This window comes from Microtus oregoni, unplaced genomic scaffold, assembly GCF_018167655.1.
Source record: "Microtus oregoni isolate MIOR12 unplaced genomic scaffold, Mior012 000107F_ref0000227, whole genome shotgun sequence".
Taxonomy (NCBI): domain Eukaryota; kingdom Metazoa; phylum Chordata; class Mammalia; order Rodentia; family Cricetidae; genus Microtus; species Microtus oregoni.
Window position 1 is genome coordinate 3,397,149 of NW_024544725.1, and position 20,338 is coordinate 3,417,486.

At 37.3% G+C, this 20,338-nt stretch overlaps 1 protein-coding gene across 1 annotated transcript in view; it reads left to right on the top strand.

Moving 5' to 3' along the window:
• Positions 1-20,338, top strand: part of LOC121443471 (dachshund homolog 2-like) — a gene marked incomplete at its 3' end in the record, with an annotated part of 382,748 nt that overhangs the window by 255,906 nt on the left and 106,504 nt on the right. The window contains 1 exon segment of the mRNA XM_041645221.1: positions 16,299-16,457. Coding sequence (XP_041501155.1) covers positions 16,299-16,457 — 159 coding nt within the window.

The window sequence follows — 20,338 nt, forward strand, 5'->3', positions numbered from 1 at the left end:
TTTAATTTAATGACTTTTTAAACATTTGTTTCTGAGACATTTTAGTATAGTTTATAGAATTTTTGAAAAAAAATGTTTACTGTACATATTTTCATCATCTCAAACATTTTATTGTATAACTATCAGTAGACTCTTTCACCTCCATTGTGACAGGTCTACTTTTTAAAGTATGACAACTGATGGACAGATTGGGAACTGCTGATTTAATGACCATATATTGAGTCTTTGGCAAGGCTTAGCTATAATTACATCTGTTGAATCAATTGAAAAATTGTTGGCAGTAGCCCAGTAAAGTCATATCTGAAGTTCTTAACTTTCAGTGCTTTAACACACTTGATCACATAGTTTTCTTTAAGTGCACTATGTTAACATGCATATGGCCATGTACATAAAAGTACCAAATAAAAAAATGTCTTATGTGAATTTATTTAATTCCTGGCATCTCTAGTAACCTCAATCAAATTATATTCTTAGTACTTGTTAAAAATATTAATCCTGTCCATATACCATTAGAATTAATTGGAGAATATTGGTTTGTATTTCATATTTGAAGGTATTTGGCTCTTATCTCTCTAGTTGTGGGTATATATATTTTATATGCTCTCTTATTTCATTATTCCAATAATAGCAGAATAGTCAAACATTTTTGCCCTCATATGTGTATGATAAGCTTCAGAGAGATTTCATACTCTTTCCAAGACATATATATATATATATATATATATATATATATATATATATATATATACCACCATCTAGCGTTGGACCTGTTACTGTACTTCTATTTTCTTTTGATTTTACTGTTTTAATTGGTGAAATATATGTGCTCTATTTTTTAATCAAACTTTATGTGCTACTTTGTTTTGTAGACTATAGCCTTTTATCAACTACCAGTCAAATGATACTGCTCTAACACCACTACTCAAAGACAAGTATATAGATGGGGAACTCAAGAAAAGTTAGAGTAATTAATTCTGGACAATAATTAATTCTTGATAGTGAATATAAAAATTCAAATGGCTTTATTTGGTTTTATTGAATAAAATTCATTTTGCTGTTGGGAAAACACTTTGTTTTTCCATGAAATAATTTCTCCAAATTTAAAAGGTTAGTAACACAAAAATATTATGGTTTTAGGCGTGACATTGATATACATGCATTGGTCTCCTTAGGAAACAGAAAAACGAAAAGGTGAATTATGTGGACATTCTTGGTTTTTGCTACTTAGTCTAACTCATTAGCTTAATATCATATCCTAGTTAATTAAATTAACAAGGTAATAAATTATTAAATTATGTTATTTATCTATTTCTCTATAATAAATCTAGTAAAATAAAAATTTGGAGATATAAATATCTAATTTTACATTTTAAAATTCAAGGTAACTTTGTGAAACCTCAAATATATCATGTTAATATTCTTTTCCTCAACTTCTGTGCATGGATTAATATCTTCTATTTGAGGCTGTGCTATATTATTCTCAAGAGAAAATTTAATAGAAAAATAATGAAGTACTGTACTAGTCAATTATGCACTAAAAAGCATTACAGTTACAAAGTCTAAATGAAAGGTGATGCTACTGATGGCCAGCGAGAACTCTGTGACTGCTGGGTATTACTGTCAGTAGAACTGAATGGCAACCAGTCACTCTATTACTTAAAATGAAAAAAAAATAGGTGCTATAATACTTTGTTTTGTCTTTATGGGTCAACTTTTATATTTTAAATATACATACCAAATTTCATATATCTGAGTTTTAACATATACATCACAAACACATATGGCCCCACTCATAAGTTTTAGGAAATCCCAGCACTCGGGAGGCAGAGGCAGGCAGATCTCTGTGAGTTCGATTCCAGCCTGGTCTACAAGAGCTAGTTCCAGGATAGGAACCAAAAACTACAGAGAAACACTGTCTCGAAAAATCCAAAATAAATAAATAAATAAATAAATAAATAGATAAATTCTAGGAAATATCTCTTTAGAATAAATCTTAAGTTTGTATTCTGTGCAGTTGATGTTCAGTATTTCAGAACTATAACAAATGGAAAAAAGACAGATGTGGTATTATATGATTATTTACTGCAAAATGGCTATAATATGCTTGTTATTTAGACAGATCACATTCTTTTAAAGATGACGGAAGGAACTTGAATTTAAATAAGAAAATACTGCCACTGTTTTGAACTTTTATTACTTCTCAAGCATCTTTCAGCCTGCAATGTTTAGAATATCAAGAAAAGGATTCAATTTTTAAAAGTATGTTCTATTATAGAAATGTTCATTATTAGTCTCATAGCATAGTTTATATAGAATTAAATGGCATTTGAAAAGTAATTCTGCTCCAGGAAACCCTTTAGAGGACATATGTAAATAAGTAAAGTCTGTGAGGGTCAAATGAGAATATTAAAATAAGTTTGTCATTTGCATTTTCAAAATAGCAAAAAAAAACATATTTTTCTTCAGTTGCTAGTACGGAAATCATTTTAAATATAATCATCACATTATTCAAGTTGCTAGGAAGAGTCGTTCCAACCCAGTCTCAACATTCAGTTGGTCATTTTGGAGGTCACTGTATTACTGTGTGTCTATTATATGTGATTTCATACCCTCTATATGTTATATCTTTGAAACTCAATAATTGAATGTTAAAGTTTTAGTCATTGTTCCTCAAATGGTGCACAGGGTATATTTAAATTTTACATCATTTTAATTTAGAAACAAATGCACTGGGACTTTATATTCTGTAATTATTTAGTAATGTATATCAGCATAAGTCTTAGATGTCTGAGACAATTACATATTTTGTAGGAAGCCTGAGCTGAATACATATTTTTAATCATAAGTATACTTGTAGGCAAGGAGGTCTTATTGGTTCCTTGATCAAACTTATTCATCCAATAGAATTTTTAATTTTTTTGACTTGATTCTAAAAAACTTCTTTTGGGCAGTATTTTTGCTTAATTAATTCATAAATAATATTTTATTACCTCATTGATAATTTCTTACAACATATTTTTGATCATATCAAGTCCCTTAACTCCTCACAGATCCTACCTTTACAACTTACCAACATTTTTAACACATCAAGTCCAGTTTATACTACCAAAATACTACTGGGTACAGTGCTAAACCCTGGAGCATGGCAGAACTGCCAGACATCACACCCTTAAGGAAAAGTGACTCTTCCTCTCCATGAAGCTATGACTTCCCATCGAGTCCTCTTATATTTGCAGAATCCAGTGCCTACATCAACTCTCCATGCTTTCATTTTATCATGGTTCAATTTGCACAGGTATTGTACTTGCTGCTGTGAGTTCATCTGGGAAAATATCCATTTGTATTTGAAAAACTATTTTATTATAGTCATCTGTCACATCTGACTCCTAAAATGTTTCCTTTCCTTCTGCAATCATCACCTAGAATTGAGAAAAGGGGGGATTATTTTAGGTATTCCTTTTAGTGCTGAGCACTCTAAAATATCTTATTTTTTTTTGATTGTCCAGTAATGTGTCTGTGTTAATCATAACCTATTAGAAAAAAAAAGCTTCTCTAGTTTTTCTTAAGAAATAAACTATTCTGTGTATATAAAGATAAGTCCTTTGAAGTTGGTTTAATCTGTTGTCCATTTAGCAAAATAACAATAGTAGATTCTCCCCTATGGATTCTAACATACCTAGTCAAATGTTCTATCCCATATAGATTACAACATGTGTGGATCATGAATCCCATAAATTATATGTTCCCTACCATAATATTCATTTTTATTGCACTGGTGGGCATAATTTGCAAAATCAGTACTTAGTTTTACTTCTTAGGTATTTATTGTACATAGCACTTTCCAGCACTATGGTAGCTATTCAGTTTGTATGAAGCTTTCAGATTAGTACCAACTTGATTTTTCCATGTTTTGTGGCTCAAATATATGGGTGGTATCCTTTGCAAAAATTCTAGTTCTGGAGTACAACTGAGAGAAATTGCAACAGCTTGTAATGTTTTGGGCTTCTATAAGATTCTCCTAGCCAACAACTCCCAAAGAGGTAATTCACTCCTGGCATTTGTCTTTTTACTTGATAGCCTGTGGTATCTAATAGTGGCGCATGCACCCTCTCCTGCCCAATTACAAAGTAAGTGCCTTATAACCCTTCTTATGTATGTATCCCTCTACATTTTAGGAAGGTTTTACACTAGTAGGTTTCCACATGGATTTCTCTCTCTTTTTTTTTTTTTTTTTTTTTTGGTTTTTCGAGACAGGGTTTCTCTGTGGCTTCCACATGGATTTTTAATCGGTCTTTAGTGTTAATTACCTTCTTTATTATGATTTCTTCTACCTTGCCTTCTCATCCCATACCCCCTTTGGCTTGATTTTGCTTCCCCCATTTATCTCTATATTTCACTTATCCTTTGAAGTTTCAACCTAGTGAACACTTACTAGTTTTAATGTCTTTATGGTTATTCTAAATGAAACACTCGTGTCTAAAGAGTAAAAGCAATTGTCTACAGATGAGTGAAAACATGTGGTATTTGTCCTTATAGGGCTGGCTTACATTTACTCAGGATTAATTTTTCTAGGTCCATCTATTTGCCTTTCAAACTAACTTTCAAACGTTAGTTGTTGTTTTTTTAATCCTGTTCTATTGTATATATGTACCATATTTTTAATTGTCCATTCATCAGCTCTTGGAAATCTAGGATATTCCTATTGACTGGATGTTGTAAGCATGTGAATAGAGCAGCGATCTACTTGGTGAATATAAAATCCTCAGGATATTTGCCCTAGACTTGTATAGTTGGATCATAAGGGAGATCTATTTCTAGCTTTTTGATGAATTGTCCACACTGATTTAATATTGAACCTGTGTATGCTCCCACCAACAGTGAAAAAGCATTTTTGTCCACACCCATGATAATATTATTAAAAAAACTTACCAATTTTGATTAAGGTAAGATAAAACTTCAAAACAGTTCTGACTTGCATTTCCCCAATTGCTAAGGATGTTTAACATTTTAAAATGTATTCCTCAGCAATTTGCATTTTATATTTCTGTGAACTCTCTATTATTTCCTTCCCCATTTTTACAATTTGGGTTGTACATTTTTGACATTTAGGATTCTTATTTTTATCTTCTTTGTATAATTAAGTTGCTACTCTGTCAGAGAAGGAACTGAGAAACATTTTTATCATTCAGGAGGGGGCGTAGGGGGGGAGGAGGGGGAGGGAAATGGGAGGCTGGGAGGGGGTGGATACTTGTTTTTTTTTCTCCTTTTCTCAATAAAAAAAGAAAAAAAAGAAGCTACTTCTTTTTTTTTTTAAATTTATTTATTTATTAAGGATTTCTGCCTCGTCCCCACAACCGCTTCCCATTTCCCTCCCCCTCCCCCGATCAAGTCCCCCCCCCCCCTCATCTGCTCGAAGAGCAATCAGGGTTCCCTGACCTGTGGGAAGCCCAAGGACTGCCCACCTCTATCCAGGTCTCGTAAGGTGAGCATTCAAACTGCCTAGGCTCCCACAAAGCCAGTACGTGCAGTAGGATCAAAAACCCACTGCAATTGTTCTTGAATTCTCAGTATTCCTCATTGTCCGCTATGTTCAGCTAGTCCGGATTTATCCCATGCTTTTTCAGACCTAGGCCAGCTGGCCTTGGTGAGATCCCAATAGAACATCCCCATTGTCTTAGTGTGTGGGTGCACCCCTCGTGGTCCTGAGTTCCTTGCTCGTGCTCCCTCTCCTTCTGCTCCTGATTTGGACCTTGAGATTTCTGTCCGGTGCTCCCGTGTGGGTCTCTGTCTCTGTCTCCTTTCATCGCCTGATGAAGGTTAATATTCCTGAGGATGCCTATGTGTTTGACTTTGGATTCACCTTATTTAGCTTCTCTAGGAACATGAATTATAGGCTCAATGTCCTTTATTTATGGCTAGAAACCAAATATGAGTGAGTACATCCCATGTTCCTCTTTTTGGGTCTGGCTTACCTCACTCAGGATAGTGTTTTCTATTTCCATCCATTTGTATGCAAAATTCAAGAAGTCCTTGTTTTTTACTGCTGAGTAATACTCTAATATGTATATATTCCATACTTTCTTCATCCATTCTTCCGTTGAAGGGCATCTAGGTTGTTTCCAGGTTCTGGCTATTACAAACAATGCTGCCATGAACATAGTTGAGCATATACTTTTGTTGTATGATAGGGCCTCTCTTGGGTATATTCCCAAGAGTGGTATTGCTGGATCCAGGGGTAGGTTGATCCCGAATTTCCTGAGAAACCGAAACACTGCTTTCCAGAGTGGTTGCACAAGTTTGCATTCCCACCAGCAATGGGTGAGTGTACCCCTTTCTCCACAACCTCTCCAGCAAAGGCTATCATTGGTGTTTTTTATTTTAGCCATTCTGACAGGTGTAAGGTGGTATCTTAAAGTTGTCTTGATTTGCATTTCCCTGATCGCTAAGGAAGTTGAGCATGACCTTAAGTGTCTTTTGGCCATTTGAAGTTCTTCTGTTGAGAATTCTCTGTTCAGATCAGTGCCCCATTTTATAATTGGGTTGATTAGCCTTTTACGGTCTAGTTTCTTGAGTTCTTTATATATTTTGGAGATCAAACCTTTGTCAGTTGCAGGGTTGGTGAAGATCTTCTCCCAGTCAGTGGGTTGTCTTTTTGTCTTAGTGACAGTGTCCTTTGCTTTACAGAAGCTTCTCAGCCTCAGGAAGTCCCATTTATTCAATGATGCCCTTAGTGTCTGTGCTGCTGGGGTTATACATAGGAAGTGGTCTCCTGTGCCCATTTGCTGTAGAGTACTTCCCACTTTCTCTTCTATCAGGTTCAGTGTGTTTGGACTGATATTGAGGTCTTTAATCCATTTGGATTTGAGTTTTGTGCATGGTGATAGATATGGATCTATTTTCATTCTTCTACAGATTGACATCCAGTTTTGCCAGCACCATTTGTTGAAGATGCTCTCTTTTTTCCATTGTATACTTTTAGCTCCTTTATCGAAGATCAGGTGTTCATAGGTTTGTGGGTTAATGTCAGGGTCTTCTATTCGATTCCATTGGTCGACTTCTCTGTTTTTATGCCAATACCAAGCTGTTTTCAATACTGTAGCTCTGTAATAGAGTTTGAAGTCAGGGATGGTAATGCCTCCAGACAATCCTTTATTGTATAAGATTGTTTTGGCTATCCTGGGTTTTTTGTTTTTCCATATAAAGTTAATTATTGTCTTCTCCAGATCTGTGAAGAATTTTGATGGGATTTTGATGGGGATTGCATTGAATCTATAGATTGCTTTTGGTAGAATTGCCATTTTTACTATGTTGATCCTCCCAATCCAAGAGCAAGGGAGGTCTTTCCATTTTCTGGTGTCTTCTTCAATTTCTTTCTTGAAAGACTTATAGTTCTTGTCAAGTAGATCTTTCACTTCCTTGGTCAGGGTTACCCCAAGGTATTTTATGCTATTTGTGGCTATCGTGAAAGGTGATGCTTCTTTGATTTCCCTCTCTGCTTCCTTATCCTTAGTGTATAGGAACGCAACTGATTTTTTGGAGTTGATCTTGTATCCTGCCACATTACTAAAGCTGTTTATCAGCTGTAGGAGTTCTTTGGTAGAATTTTTGGGGTCGCTTATGTACACTATCATATCATCTGCAAATAATGAAAGCTTAACTTCTTCCTTTCCAATACGAATCCCCTTGATCTCCTTATGTTGTCTTATTGCTATTGCTAGAATTTCAAGCACTATATTGAAGAGGTATGGAGAGAGTGGACATCCTTGTCGTGTTCCTGATTTTAGTGGGATGGCTTTGAGTTTTTCTCCGTTTAATTTAATGTTAGCTGTTGGCTTGCTGTAAATAGCTTTTATTATATTTAGGTAGGACCCTTGTATCCCTATTCTCTCCAAGACCTTTATCATAAAGGGGTGTTGAATTTTGTCGAATGCTTTTTCAGCATCTAGTGAAATGATCATATGGTTTTTTTCTTTCAGTTTATTTATATGGTGGATTACATTGATAGATTTGCGTATGTTGAACCAGCCCTGCATCTCTGGAATGAAGCCTACTTGATCATAATGGATAATTTTTCTTATGTGTTCTTGGATTCGGTTTGCCAGTATTTTATTGAAAATTTTTGCGTCGATGTTCATGAGTGAGATCGGTCTGTAATTCTCTTTCTTGGTTGGGTCTTTTTGTGGTTTTGGTATCAGGGTAACTGTAGCTTCATAAAAGGAATTTGGCAATGACTCTTCTGATTCTATATTGTGAAATACATTAAGGAGTATAGGTATTAGTTCTTCTTGGAAGTTCTGGTAGAATTCTGCATTGAAACCATCTGGTCCTGGGCTTTTTTTCGAAGGGAGATTTTTGATAACCATTTCTAATTCTTCGCGAGAAACCGGTCTATTTAGATCATTCACCTGGTCTTGGTTTAGCTTTGGTATATGATACTTATTTAAAAAAATGTCCATTTCTTTTGTATTTTCCAGTTTTGTGGCATACAGGCTTTTGTAGTAAGATCTAATGATTCTCTGAATTTCCTCTGTGTCTGTGGTTATGTCCCCCTTTTCATTTCTGATCTTATTTATTTGCGTGTTCTCTCTCTGTCGTTTAATTAGTTTGGATAGGGGTTTGTCGATCTTGTTGATTTTCTCCAAGAACCAGCTTTTTGTTTCATTGATTCTTTGGACTGTTTTCTGTGTTTCTATTTTGTTGATTTCAGCCCTCAGTTTTATTATTTCCAGTCTTCTACTTCTCCTGGGCGCGTCTGCTTCTTTTTTTTCTAGAGCTTTCAGGTGTGTTTTTAAGTCCCCAATGTATGCATTCTCCGTTTTCTTTAAGTGGGCACTTAGTGCTATGAACTTTCCTCTTAGCACCGCTTTCATTGTGTCCCATAGGTTTGAGTATGTTGTCCCTTTATTTTCATTAAATTCAAGGAAGACTTTAATTTCTTTCTTGATTTCTTCCTTGACCCAGGTGTGGTTCAGTAGTTGACTGTTCAGTTTCCATGAGTTTGTCGGTTTTTTGGGGGCAGCGTGGTTGTTGCCTTCTAACTTTAATCCGTGATGATCTGATAAGACACAGGTGGACACTGATATTTTTTTGTATCTGTGGAGGTTTCCTTTGTTTCCGAGTATGTGGTCAATTTTTGAGAAGGTTCCATGAGCTGCAGAGAAGAAGGTATATTCTTTCCTATTTGGGTGGAATGTTCTATAGATGTTTGTTAAGTCCATTTGCTTCATTACCTCCAATAATTCTCTTAATTCTCTATTAGGTTTCTGTCTGATTGACCTGTCCCTTGGAGAGAGAGGTGTGTTGAAGTCTCCTACTACTAGTGTGTGTGGTTTGATGTCTGCCTTGAGTTCTAGTAATATTTCTTTTACATAAGTAGGTGCTTTTATATTGGGGGCGTATATATTCAGGATTGAGACGTCCTCCTGATGAATTGTTCCTGTTATGAGTATAAAGTGACCATCTCGGTCTCTTCTGATTGATTTTAGTTTGAAGTCAGTTTTGTTAGAAATTAGTATGGCCACACCTGCTTTTTTCTTAGGACCATTTGCTTGAAACACCTTTTCCCAACCCTTTACTCTGGGTAGGTGCCTGTCTTTGTGGTTGAGATGTGTTTCTTGCAAACAGCAGAATGTTGGATCCTGTTTTCGTATCCAATCTTTTAGCCTGTGCCTTTTTATAGGTGAATTGAGCCCATTAATATTAAGTGATATTAATGACCAGTGGTTGTTTACTCCGGTTATTCTTATTGCTTTTGGTAGTAGAGATTGTGTGTCTCCCTTCTTTGAGATGTGCTCGTGAAGGGTCATTAGATGCCTGGGTTATTGTAGGCAGTGTTGGCAGTGTTGGATTCCTTGGGTTGCGATTTTCCTTCTATTACTTTCTGTAGTGCTGGATTTGTGGCTACGTATTGTTTAAATTTGTTCTTATCCTGGAATGTCTTGTTTTCTCCATTGATAATGAAGGATAGCTTGGCTGGGTATAGTAGTTTGGGTTTGCATCCATGGTCTCTTAGCTTCTGCAGAACCTCTATCCAGGACCTTCTGGCTTTCATAGTTTCCATCGAGAAGTCAGGTGTAAGTCTGATCGGTTTACCTTTATAAGTTACTTGCCCTTTTTCTTTTGCAGCTCTTAATATTCTTTCTTTAACCTGTATATTTTGTGTTTTGATTATTATATGGCGAGGAGATGTTTTTCTTTGATCCAGTCTGTTTGGTGTTCTGTATGCTTCTTGAATATTTAAATGAATATCTTTCTTTAAGTTGGGAAAGTTTTCTTCCATAATTTTGTTGAAAATATTTTCTGGGCCTTTGAGCTGTGACTCTTCTCCTTCTTCTATTCCTATTATTCTTAGGTTTGGTTTTTTTATTGTGTCCCATAGTTCCTGAATGTTTTGTGTTGAGAATTTGTTGGCTTTGCTGTTTTCTTTGATCTGTTCGTTTATTTTCTCTATGGTGTCCTCAGCATCTGAGAGTCTTTCTTCTAGCTCTTGTATTCTATTGATTATGCTTGTTTCTGTAGACTCTGCTCGTTGGCCTAGATTTTCCATATCCAGCTGGTCCTCAGTTTGTATTTTCTTCTTTGCCTTCATTTCAGTTTTCAATTCTTGAACTGTTTCCATTACCTGCTTGATGGTTTTTTCTTGGTTTCCCAGGGTATCATGTACGTATTTACTCATTTCTTCAAACTTTTTGTTATACTTCTCATCCATTTCTATAAGGGCATTTTTTACATGTTGTTTAAGGGACTCTATTATCTTCATAAAGTCGATTTTTTCCACTTCTTCTGTGTTAGGTTGTTCAAATACTTCTGTTGTAAGATCATTGGGTTCTGATGTTTTCATGTTGTTTTTCGGATTATTGGGTGAGTTCTTGCCTTGGCGCCTGCCCATTTCCTCCTATTGATCCTATCCAATGGGTCCTTTAAAAACCGGATCAGGTTTCCCTGCTGGCCAAGGGCTCCGCTTACAAAATGCCCTCACTCTCTTTCGTGGTTCCTGCTGCAGGCCAAGAACCCTCTCACCCCTCCGAAGGATCTTCAGGACAGGACCAGGCTCCCCTTGTGCCAGTGACCTGGCCAACCAAAAGCCTACCTCTTTGATTCAATTGTAGTAGGGCGAACTGCTCTCCTTATTGCACGCCTGTCCCCGCCGCTTGGGTCTGCTGCTGTGCTTGTCCCCAAAAGCCTCTTCCTGTATGTGGTGTTGCTCCACCGCATCTGGCCGCCGAGCCGCTCCGCCTCTGCGCCTCTGGAAGCTACTTCTTCACTTGAATGATGGTGTACCTGTAACACTGTGGCAGAAGGGTTTTCTTTTTTTTTTTGTTATCCAAGTTTACTACTTTTTGTTTAAGTTTCTGTTGTACTAAATCAGTATGATTTGAATAAAATTTTCCTTTGGACATTTTGCTGTTTTTTAAATTTATTTTTTAAGATTATAATGCAAGTAACCCCAGCAGCACAGACATTAAGGGCCTCATTGAATAAATGGGACATCCTGAGACTGAGAAGCTTCTGTAAAGCAAAGGACACTGTCACTAAGACAAAAAGGCAACCCACTTACTGGGAGAAGATCTTCACCAACCCCGCAACTGACAAAGGTCTGATCTCCAAAATATATAAAGAACTCAAGAAATTAAACCATAAAAGGCTCATCAACCCAATTATAAATTGGGGCACTGAGCTGAACAGAGAATTCTCAACAGAAGAAGTCCAAATGGTCAAAGGACACTTAAGGTCATGCTCAACTTCCTTAGCAATCAGGGAAATGCAAATCAAGACAACTTTAAGATACCATCTTACACCTGTCAGAATGGCTAAAATCAAAAACACCAATGATAGCCTTCGCTGGAGAGGTTGTGGTGTAAGGGGCACACTCATCCATTGCTGGTGGGAATGGAAACTTGTGCAACCACTTTGGAAATCAGTGTGGTGGTTTCTCAGGAAATTCGGGATCAACCGACTCCAGGACCCAGCAATACCACTCTTGGGAATATACCCAAGAGATGCCCTATCATATTGCAAAAGCATTTGTTCAACTATGTTCATAGCAGCATTATTTGTAATAGCCAGAACCTGGAAACAACCTAGATGCCCTTCAATTGAAGAATGGATGATACTGTTGATTTTTAAGTATTTTATATTCTATTGTTCCTTTAATTATGTTTTTTGTGTAAATAACATCCATGCTTTTAAATAAGCAAATGATATGCCAAGTTTGAAATCTAAGTCTGTAGCATTTATTTTAAAGCTTTTAATATATAAGTACTTTCAAAATCTATTGATTATTATGTAAGGTATGTTTGAGATCGTCACTGTGGTTAGCAAATCTCCAGTATTAGGGAGAATTGTTTAGTCTTCCCTTAAGTGTTTATATACCCCAAACCACGGAACATATTGAAAACTCACAAACAACCTTTCCTTTGACAGACTCTTTCATAGGAGACTTCCTGGCCCTTAAAATATTTTAGACTTCCTCTTTTTTGAGGTTTTCTGACCTCAAGATGTGGGACTTGTGATGCAAATGTATCTTGTTACCCATGATCTTTTGATCTCTGCATTGTGTCCCACTGTGACTTTCTGTGATGGTCTTCATTTGTAATAAAGAGAGGTTTTGGTGAAGTGTTTTAGAAAAACTGGTTAATTGCATCTCTCTTTTGTAAGTTCACATAGAATTCTAAAACCTTGGAAGATAGACCACAGGAAAGAATATTTCTCTTCAGATCCAGCTTGAATCAACTGAGTGTTGTGTGGTATATGCCATACTCAGACCTAGGTGCTCACCCTTAAACAATGAGATACAAACAAAAGCTAATTCAATAGGCTATGTTGGTCTGGTAATCACGTGGATTAAACTGACATGCTATTTTTTTTCATGACACTGTGGTTTTTGTTTGTCTATTCTCCATTTTAAGGATGATGAGTGCTTTTTGAGGTAGTTTACATCGGTTTTTATTTCTTCTAATGAGAAAACTTTTTTTTAAAAAAGATTACTAGCCCATTTTTTTTAATTGGGTGGTTTGATTCTTTGACTCTTTATATTGTGAATTCTTTATATATTTCAGATATTATTCCTCTGTCAGATATACCTGGAAAAGATTGTACCCGACAGTTTTTCTCCCATTCTATAGAGTTCTTTTTGACTGGATTATTTCCTTAGCTATACAGATTTTTAATTTTTAGTTGTCAGCCTTAATTCCTTGGCAAAAGAATCCCTTTTAGTAAGTACTTTCCTACACCGACTGTAATGCCCATGTTTTTCTTCTAGCAATTTTATTTTTTAGGATTCAAATTGTGGTCTTTAATCTACTTGGATCTACTATTTGTACATTGTTTCATTGTGATAGATATGGGTCTATTTTCATTCTTTTTTTTTTTTTTTGGTTTTTCAAGACAGGGTTTCTCTGTGGTTTTGGAGCCTGTCCTGGAACTAGCTCTTGTAGACCAGGCTGGTCTCGAACTCACAGAGATCTGCCTGCGTCTGCCTCCCAAGTGCTGGGATTAAAGGCGTGCGCCACCATCGCCCGGCTTATTTTCATTCTTCTAAATAAATTGTGATAATGCTTTTCCCCTCCTCCATCGCCTCCCAGAAACTCTCCACCCATTTACCCTCCCATGACTTACCTTTATCTCTCTTAAACAAATATACAAACAAAAAAATCATACACAATAATATCCCCACAAAAATAATAAAAACAGAAATCAGATTATTCAAGCATAAGGAAAAATGCTCAAACAAAGCAATATGAAACAAAAACTCTGCAAAAATACCATTGTGCTCCTTTTGTGTTGGTCAGCTACCCCTAGAATTAGGACCTATAACAAGTATGGTTAAAATACCTAGTGAGACTCTCTCTCTCTTTTTTTTAATTGTGTAACCATTATTGTTTTATTTTTTTTCCTTTTTTTTTGAGAAAAGAAAAAAAACATAAACAAAAAACAAGTTTCCACCTCCTCCCAGCCTCCCATTTCCCTCCCCCTCCTCCCACCCTTCTCCCTCTCCCTCCACTCCTCTCCCCCTCCCTCTCCAGTCCACAGAGCAGTCCTGGTTCCCTGCCTTGTGTTAAGTCCTAGGTCCTCCCCCCTCCGTCCATATCTAGGAAGGTGAACATCCATACTGGCTAGGCTCCCACAAAGCCAGCACATTAAGTAGGATCAAAACCCCGTGCCATTGTCCTTGGCATCTCATCAGCCCTCATTGTTCGCCATGTTCAGAGAGTCCGGTTTTATCCCATGCTTTTTCGGTCACAGTCCAGCTGGCCTTGGTGAGTTCCCAATAGATCAGCTCCACTGTCTCAGTGGGTGGGTGCATGCCTCGTGGTCCCGACTTCTTTGCTCATGTTCTCCCTCCTTCTGCTCCTCATTGGGACCTTGGGATCTCAGTCCAGTGCTCCTGTGTGGGTCTCTGTCTCTATCTCTATCCATCACCAGATGAAGGTTCTATGATGATATGCAAGATATTCGTCAGTATTGCTCTAGGATAGGGTCATTTCATGTTACCAATCCTCAGTTGCCCAAGGAACTAACTGGGAACCTCATCTTGGGCACTTGGGAGCCCCTCTAGGGTCAAGTCTCTTGCCCACCCTAAAGTGGCTCCCTTAACTAAGAATTGTGGTTCTGTTCTCCCCTATCCACCCTTCCTTTATCCCAATTCTCCTGTTTCCCCATGTCCCCCCTCCTTCCATTCTACCTTTTCTCTCCCCATCTCCCTTTACCCCCATCCCACCCCACCCCCAAGATCCCAGTTTTCTCCCCGGCAATTTGGTCTACTTCCTTTAGCCAAGAGGATAACTATATGTTTTTCCTTGGGTTCACCTTCTTACTTAGCTTCTTTAGGTTCACCTATTGTAGACTCCGTGGCCCTTATTTATGGCTAGAAACCAATTATGAGCGAGTACATCCCATGTTCATCTTTTTGGGTCTGGGACACCTCACTCAGGATAGTGTTTTCTATTTCCATCCATTTACATGCAAAATTCGAGAAGTCATTTTTTTTTTACCGCAGCATAGTACTCTAGCGTGTATGTATTCCATACTTTCTTCATCCATTCTTCCATTGAAGGGCATCTAGGTTGTTTCTAGGTTCTGGCTATTCCAAATAATACTGCTATGAACATAGTTGAACAAATGCTTTTGTCATATGATAGAGCATCTCTTGGGTATATTCCCAGGAGTGGTATTGACTCTCTTTGAAGAAACTTTTTTTTTTTTTTGCATGTGACTGTCAACTCAGAAAGCTTCTTGATTTGTGGTGGAAGATCCTGTCTGCCTCTCACTCTGAAATCTTACTCCCTTCATTCCATTTGTAAATTTCTCCTGAATTTTCTAATAGGGTATAAAGCTTTCAATTCAATCTCCTATTCAGCGTTGTGTTCCCTTAGATGTTTTGGTCTCTTTATTGAATTCAGATTTAAATTATGATTTATCTTCATTATCTCATTCAGGTGTGAAATTGTGTTTTCTTCAGCACCACTATAGCATTTACTATTATGATATAGAAATTCAGTGAAGTGTTTCTTCATGTCTTCATTAAATGTCTTGAATTCATTTATAAAGTTTATGATTATTCTTTAAATATTGTGTGTTCCTGCATTTGTTGAAGTAGCTTCCATTAGAGAACACTTACATAATACTGGTGGGTTTTGTGAGAGACATGCTGTTTTGGTCATTTGTGCTTTTTATTGTTGTTGTTGCTATTGCTTTTTGTTGCTGACGCTATGGTTTTTGTTCTTGTTGTTGTTTTCTTCTGATTTGGACAGTCATGTGGACTTCTTTTTTTTGTGTGTGTCTGATATGGTAATCTACTCTTCCTTAGACTGGGACAGTGCAAGAAATGTGAAAAAAAACTGAGCTGAGTTAGGCTAAGCTGATGCATGAGCTGAGCCATTCAAAGAGGGTGCACAAATGAATAGATTTAAGGGCTATATGTCTGGATCTAAGCTGGTATGTTTGCACATTTCAGTGGGTTAGATAAAGCAAAGGCAACACAAAGAAGCTACTTGCCCAGAAAAGGTGGCAACACACCAAGGGAGGTTTGTAGGCCATAGGTTTGGAATTAGGCTTGTGTGTTTGCAAATGGCAAAGGGGGAAGAAGAGAAACGTGGAATGCAACTTATCCAAAATAGGTAGCCCCTTACAAAAATTGTTTGTGGGCCTTCATGGGTCTGGAACTAGGATTGTGAGTTTGCCAATCAATAAAGAATTTCTAAGAAGTACAATTGATTGCAGGTCTACAGTGAAAAATTTTAAAGATTTTCAAGGAAAAATCTTTCAACTGAAATTTTTTATTTCAATATCGTTTTTAGGTGGAAGCGAATCCTCCTGGGATAAAGATAAGATACAGTCTCCACTTGCTTCTCCTGGACCTCAACATGGAATTGCTCATGCAGCACTTACTGGCCAGCCCAGCCTTGGGAGTGCGCCTACCCTCAATCCACTTCAGCAGAATCACCTGTTAAGCAATCGTAAGTGTACTATCCTGACCAAATTGCTTGTCAGAAAAATAGATAAATGAACAAAGAAAATGTGTTATACTACACAGTGGAAATATACTTACCCATTTTTAACAGTAAAATCATTAAACTGAAAAATAAATACAACTAGAAAAATCTTTGCTTGTGAGGTAACTCAAACCCAGAAAGACAGTCATGATATATATTTGATTATATGTGGACATTAGCTGTTAAGTTAATGATAATTGATCTACAGTACATATAGTAATAAAGGTTAAATATAGAGTAATGGACTTGGGCAGAGGTGGGATAGAAGAAGGCACAGATAGATCTCCTTAGGAAAGGGAAATAAAATAAATAGTTAGAAGTGGAATGTGGGGAGGGGGATGGAATGGGAGGATGAACTGGGGATAAAAAGGGAAGAAGATATGAGGGAGGGAATTGTGGAAAGACAGCTCAAGTTAAGGGCCATTTAAAAGGAGCTGTGAAAACCTAATATAGTAGGTGCTCCCTAAAATACATACATATATGAAAGTGATCTAAATCAAATTGCCAAATCACAGGGAAGACAGCTGTGAATAGATCTTGTCATCAAATAATACTTCCAGGACCGGGTGTGAGTTGCATCTAATTGAGTTGTAGGCCAAATGTTTTCATGAGAAACCCAAAACAATCCAGTTTGTTACCAAGACTATAAATTGCTCACCAAAAACTGATGGCAGTTCCTTACTACTGAAGACAGCATTCATACTACTCATTGAACATCATGAAATTGAGCTGATACCTACAGAAAGCCTTCATCCTATGTGCTAGCATCTTTGGTATAAGAAAGTACTCTGAACTCTACCAAAGGAGAAATATAAATACCAACCTGTCCACAAATTTTTTTTTAATTTAAAATGGTGAGTGGCCCAAAACATATGCTAGGACAGGGTGGCCCAAAACTTGAGGAAGTAACTAACCATCACCCCATATCTGATTTTACTTATGATCTAGTCCATGAGATGGAAGCAATACCTGACAGTACTTGAATAACCAAAAATCTGAAATTAGCTAGCCTGGGGACCTAGGGTAAAACAAATACTACTGGTCTAAACAAACAAGCAAAATACATAACAATAAAGTGACTCCTAATGACAATCTGTTGTACTCAAAAATCAGTGCTTTGTTTAGCCATAATCAAAGAAGCTTCCTTCTATAGCAGGTAGCAGCAAACACAGATCCACCTGCGACATTATACAGAAAATGAGAAACCTTTGAATACCTATCTGGTATCTCCATCAAATTTCTTCCCTTCAGGGCTCAGGGAACCATGTGCAGGCAGAAAGAGTGTCCTTTGCACATTTATTCGGGTTTCCAGTTTAGTGCTTTTATGAGTTTCCAGAGAGTATTAAAGAGTGGACCTCTGCGTCTGTAACTATTTCTAGTGCATTTTCTAGGAATCCTTTCCTTCTGATTGTTTGTGTCATCCTTTTGTGATGCATTAGTTTTGATCTATCTTATATTTTTAATTTTATTTTATTATTTTAAAAAATTCCCAAATGAAAAAAAAACAAAAGTCATGGGCTAGTTACAAAATATGTGGTATTCTAGATTTGGGAATATACAGAAAGAAGAAAGCAGAAACAAAAATGGAAAACTATTTGAATTGTCTGTAATTATTATTACTCTAATTGGAAGCATGAACCTGGGAGAATGCAGCCCAAAAATAAGGTGGAACAAGGTCCATGAAATAGCAACCTTTATTCAGGGCACCAGAAAATTTATACTCTGACAGTGTTTAGAGAGTTAGGAAAATTCATGTGAGCAAAGTTCACTTGAGTTCCAGCTGTCTGCAGTCACTGTCAAGGGCAAGGCAGTTTGAGTCAAGACTGTATACAGTCACTAGTACAAATTATGCTTAGACACATCATTTTTTTTATGTATTACTCTTTTTTAAATTTATTCTAAAAACTATCTTTTCTCATTTTACATGCCAAATTCATTTCCCACTCCCTCTCCTCCTGCTGCTTCCTCCACTTTTCCCCACTAAACCCCACATTGCACTCCTCAGAGAGAATATGACTTTCATTGGGGAGTCAACCAAGTCTACCACATATAGCTAGGCTGAGCAAGGTATCCCTCCAGTGATAATGGATTCAAAAAAGCCAGAACAAGCAGTAGGGATAAATCTTGGTCTCACTGCCAGTGGCCCCACAGTCTGCCCCAGCATTACTACTTTTACCTGCATTCACAAGGCCAAGTTTGTTCCTATGCTGGTATCCTCACTGTCAGGCTGGAGCTGGAAGTTTTCCTTTAGATCAAGTAGGCTGTTTCAGTGAGTATCCCCATCATGGACTTGACCTCTGCTCATATTCTCATTCCTCCGTCTCTTCGACTAGACATGGGGAGCTCAGCCCAATGTTCGACTGTAGTTCTCTGCATCTGCTTCCATCAGTTGCTAGATGAAGGTTCTATGATGACATTTAAGACAGCCATCCATCAGACTACAGGGCAAGGCCCATTCAGGCACCCTCTCTACTATTGCTTAGGGTCATAGCTCGTTTCATCCTTGTAGATTCCTGGGAATTTCTCTAGTGCTAGGTTTTTTGTTAGCCCCATAATGGCTCCCTCAATCAACATATCTCTTTCCTTGTTCTCCATCTCTGTTCTTTCTCCATCTTGACCATCCCAGTCCCTCTAATTCTCCTCTCCCTCCTCTTCTCCCCTCCTACTCTCCTTCTGCCTTCCATTCTCCCCCTACACGCCCAATTTTCTCAAGAGATCTTGTCTATTTTCCCTTTCTAAGGAGATCTATGGATGCTTCTCTTAGGGTTCTCCTTGTTACTTATCTTCTCTGGGGTCATGGACTGTAGGCTCCTTATTCTTTGCTTTACAGCTAGTATTCACCTATGAGTAGGTATTTACCATGCTTATCTTTTTGGGTCTGAATTACATCACTCAGGATGGTTTCTTCTAGTTCCATCCATTTGCATGCAAATTTCATGGTGTCATTGGTTTTTTACCACTGTATAGTACTCCATTGTGTAAATGTGTCACATTTTCTTTATCCATTCTTCAGTTGAGGGTCATCTAGGTTTTTTTCCAGGTTCTTGCTATTACAAATAATGTTGCTGTGAATAGAGATGAACAAATGCTGTTGTAGTATTGTTGAGCACCTTTTGGGTAAATGCCCAAGAGGAGTATTGCTAGGTATTGCAGTAGGTTGATTCCCAATTTTCTGAGAACCCACCATACTGATTTCCAGAGTAGTTGTACAAGTTTGGATTCCCACCAGCAATGGAGGAGTCACCATCTTACCCCACATCCTCTACAGCATAAACTATTCTTGGAATTTTTGATCTTAGCCATTCTGAGAGGTATAATATAATAATATTATATAATAATAATAATAATATCTCAGAGTCGTTTTGACTTGATCATTTTGGATGATTTTTTGATGTGTTCTTGAATTCTATGTGTCAGTATTTTATCAAGTATTTTCCATCAATATTCATGAGGAAGATTGGTCTGCAATTCTCTTTCTTGGTTGAATCTTTATGTGGTTTCAGAATCAGGGTAACTGTAGCCTCATAGAAAGATTTTGTCAGTGTTTCTTCTTGTTTCTATTATGTGGAATGTTGACCGATATTTCTGTCCCAACAGGTCCTGCCTCGTCCTGCCTGATCCCACAACCATTCAACCCCAAAGAAACATACAGGGGTCTATATTAATCATAAACTGGCTTGCCTATTAGCTCAGGCTTCTTATTAACTCATAACTGATATTAGCTCATAATTCTTGTCTGTGTTAGCCACGTGGCTTGGTACCTTTTCCAGCGAGGCAGTTCATCATGTTTCCTCTGCATCTGGGTGAGAACCACAGACTGAATCTTTCCTCTTCCCAGAATTCTC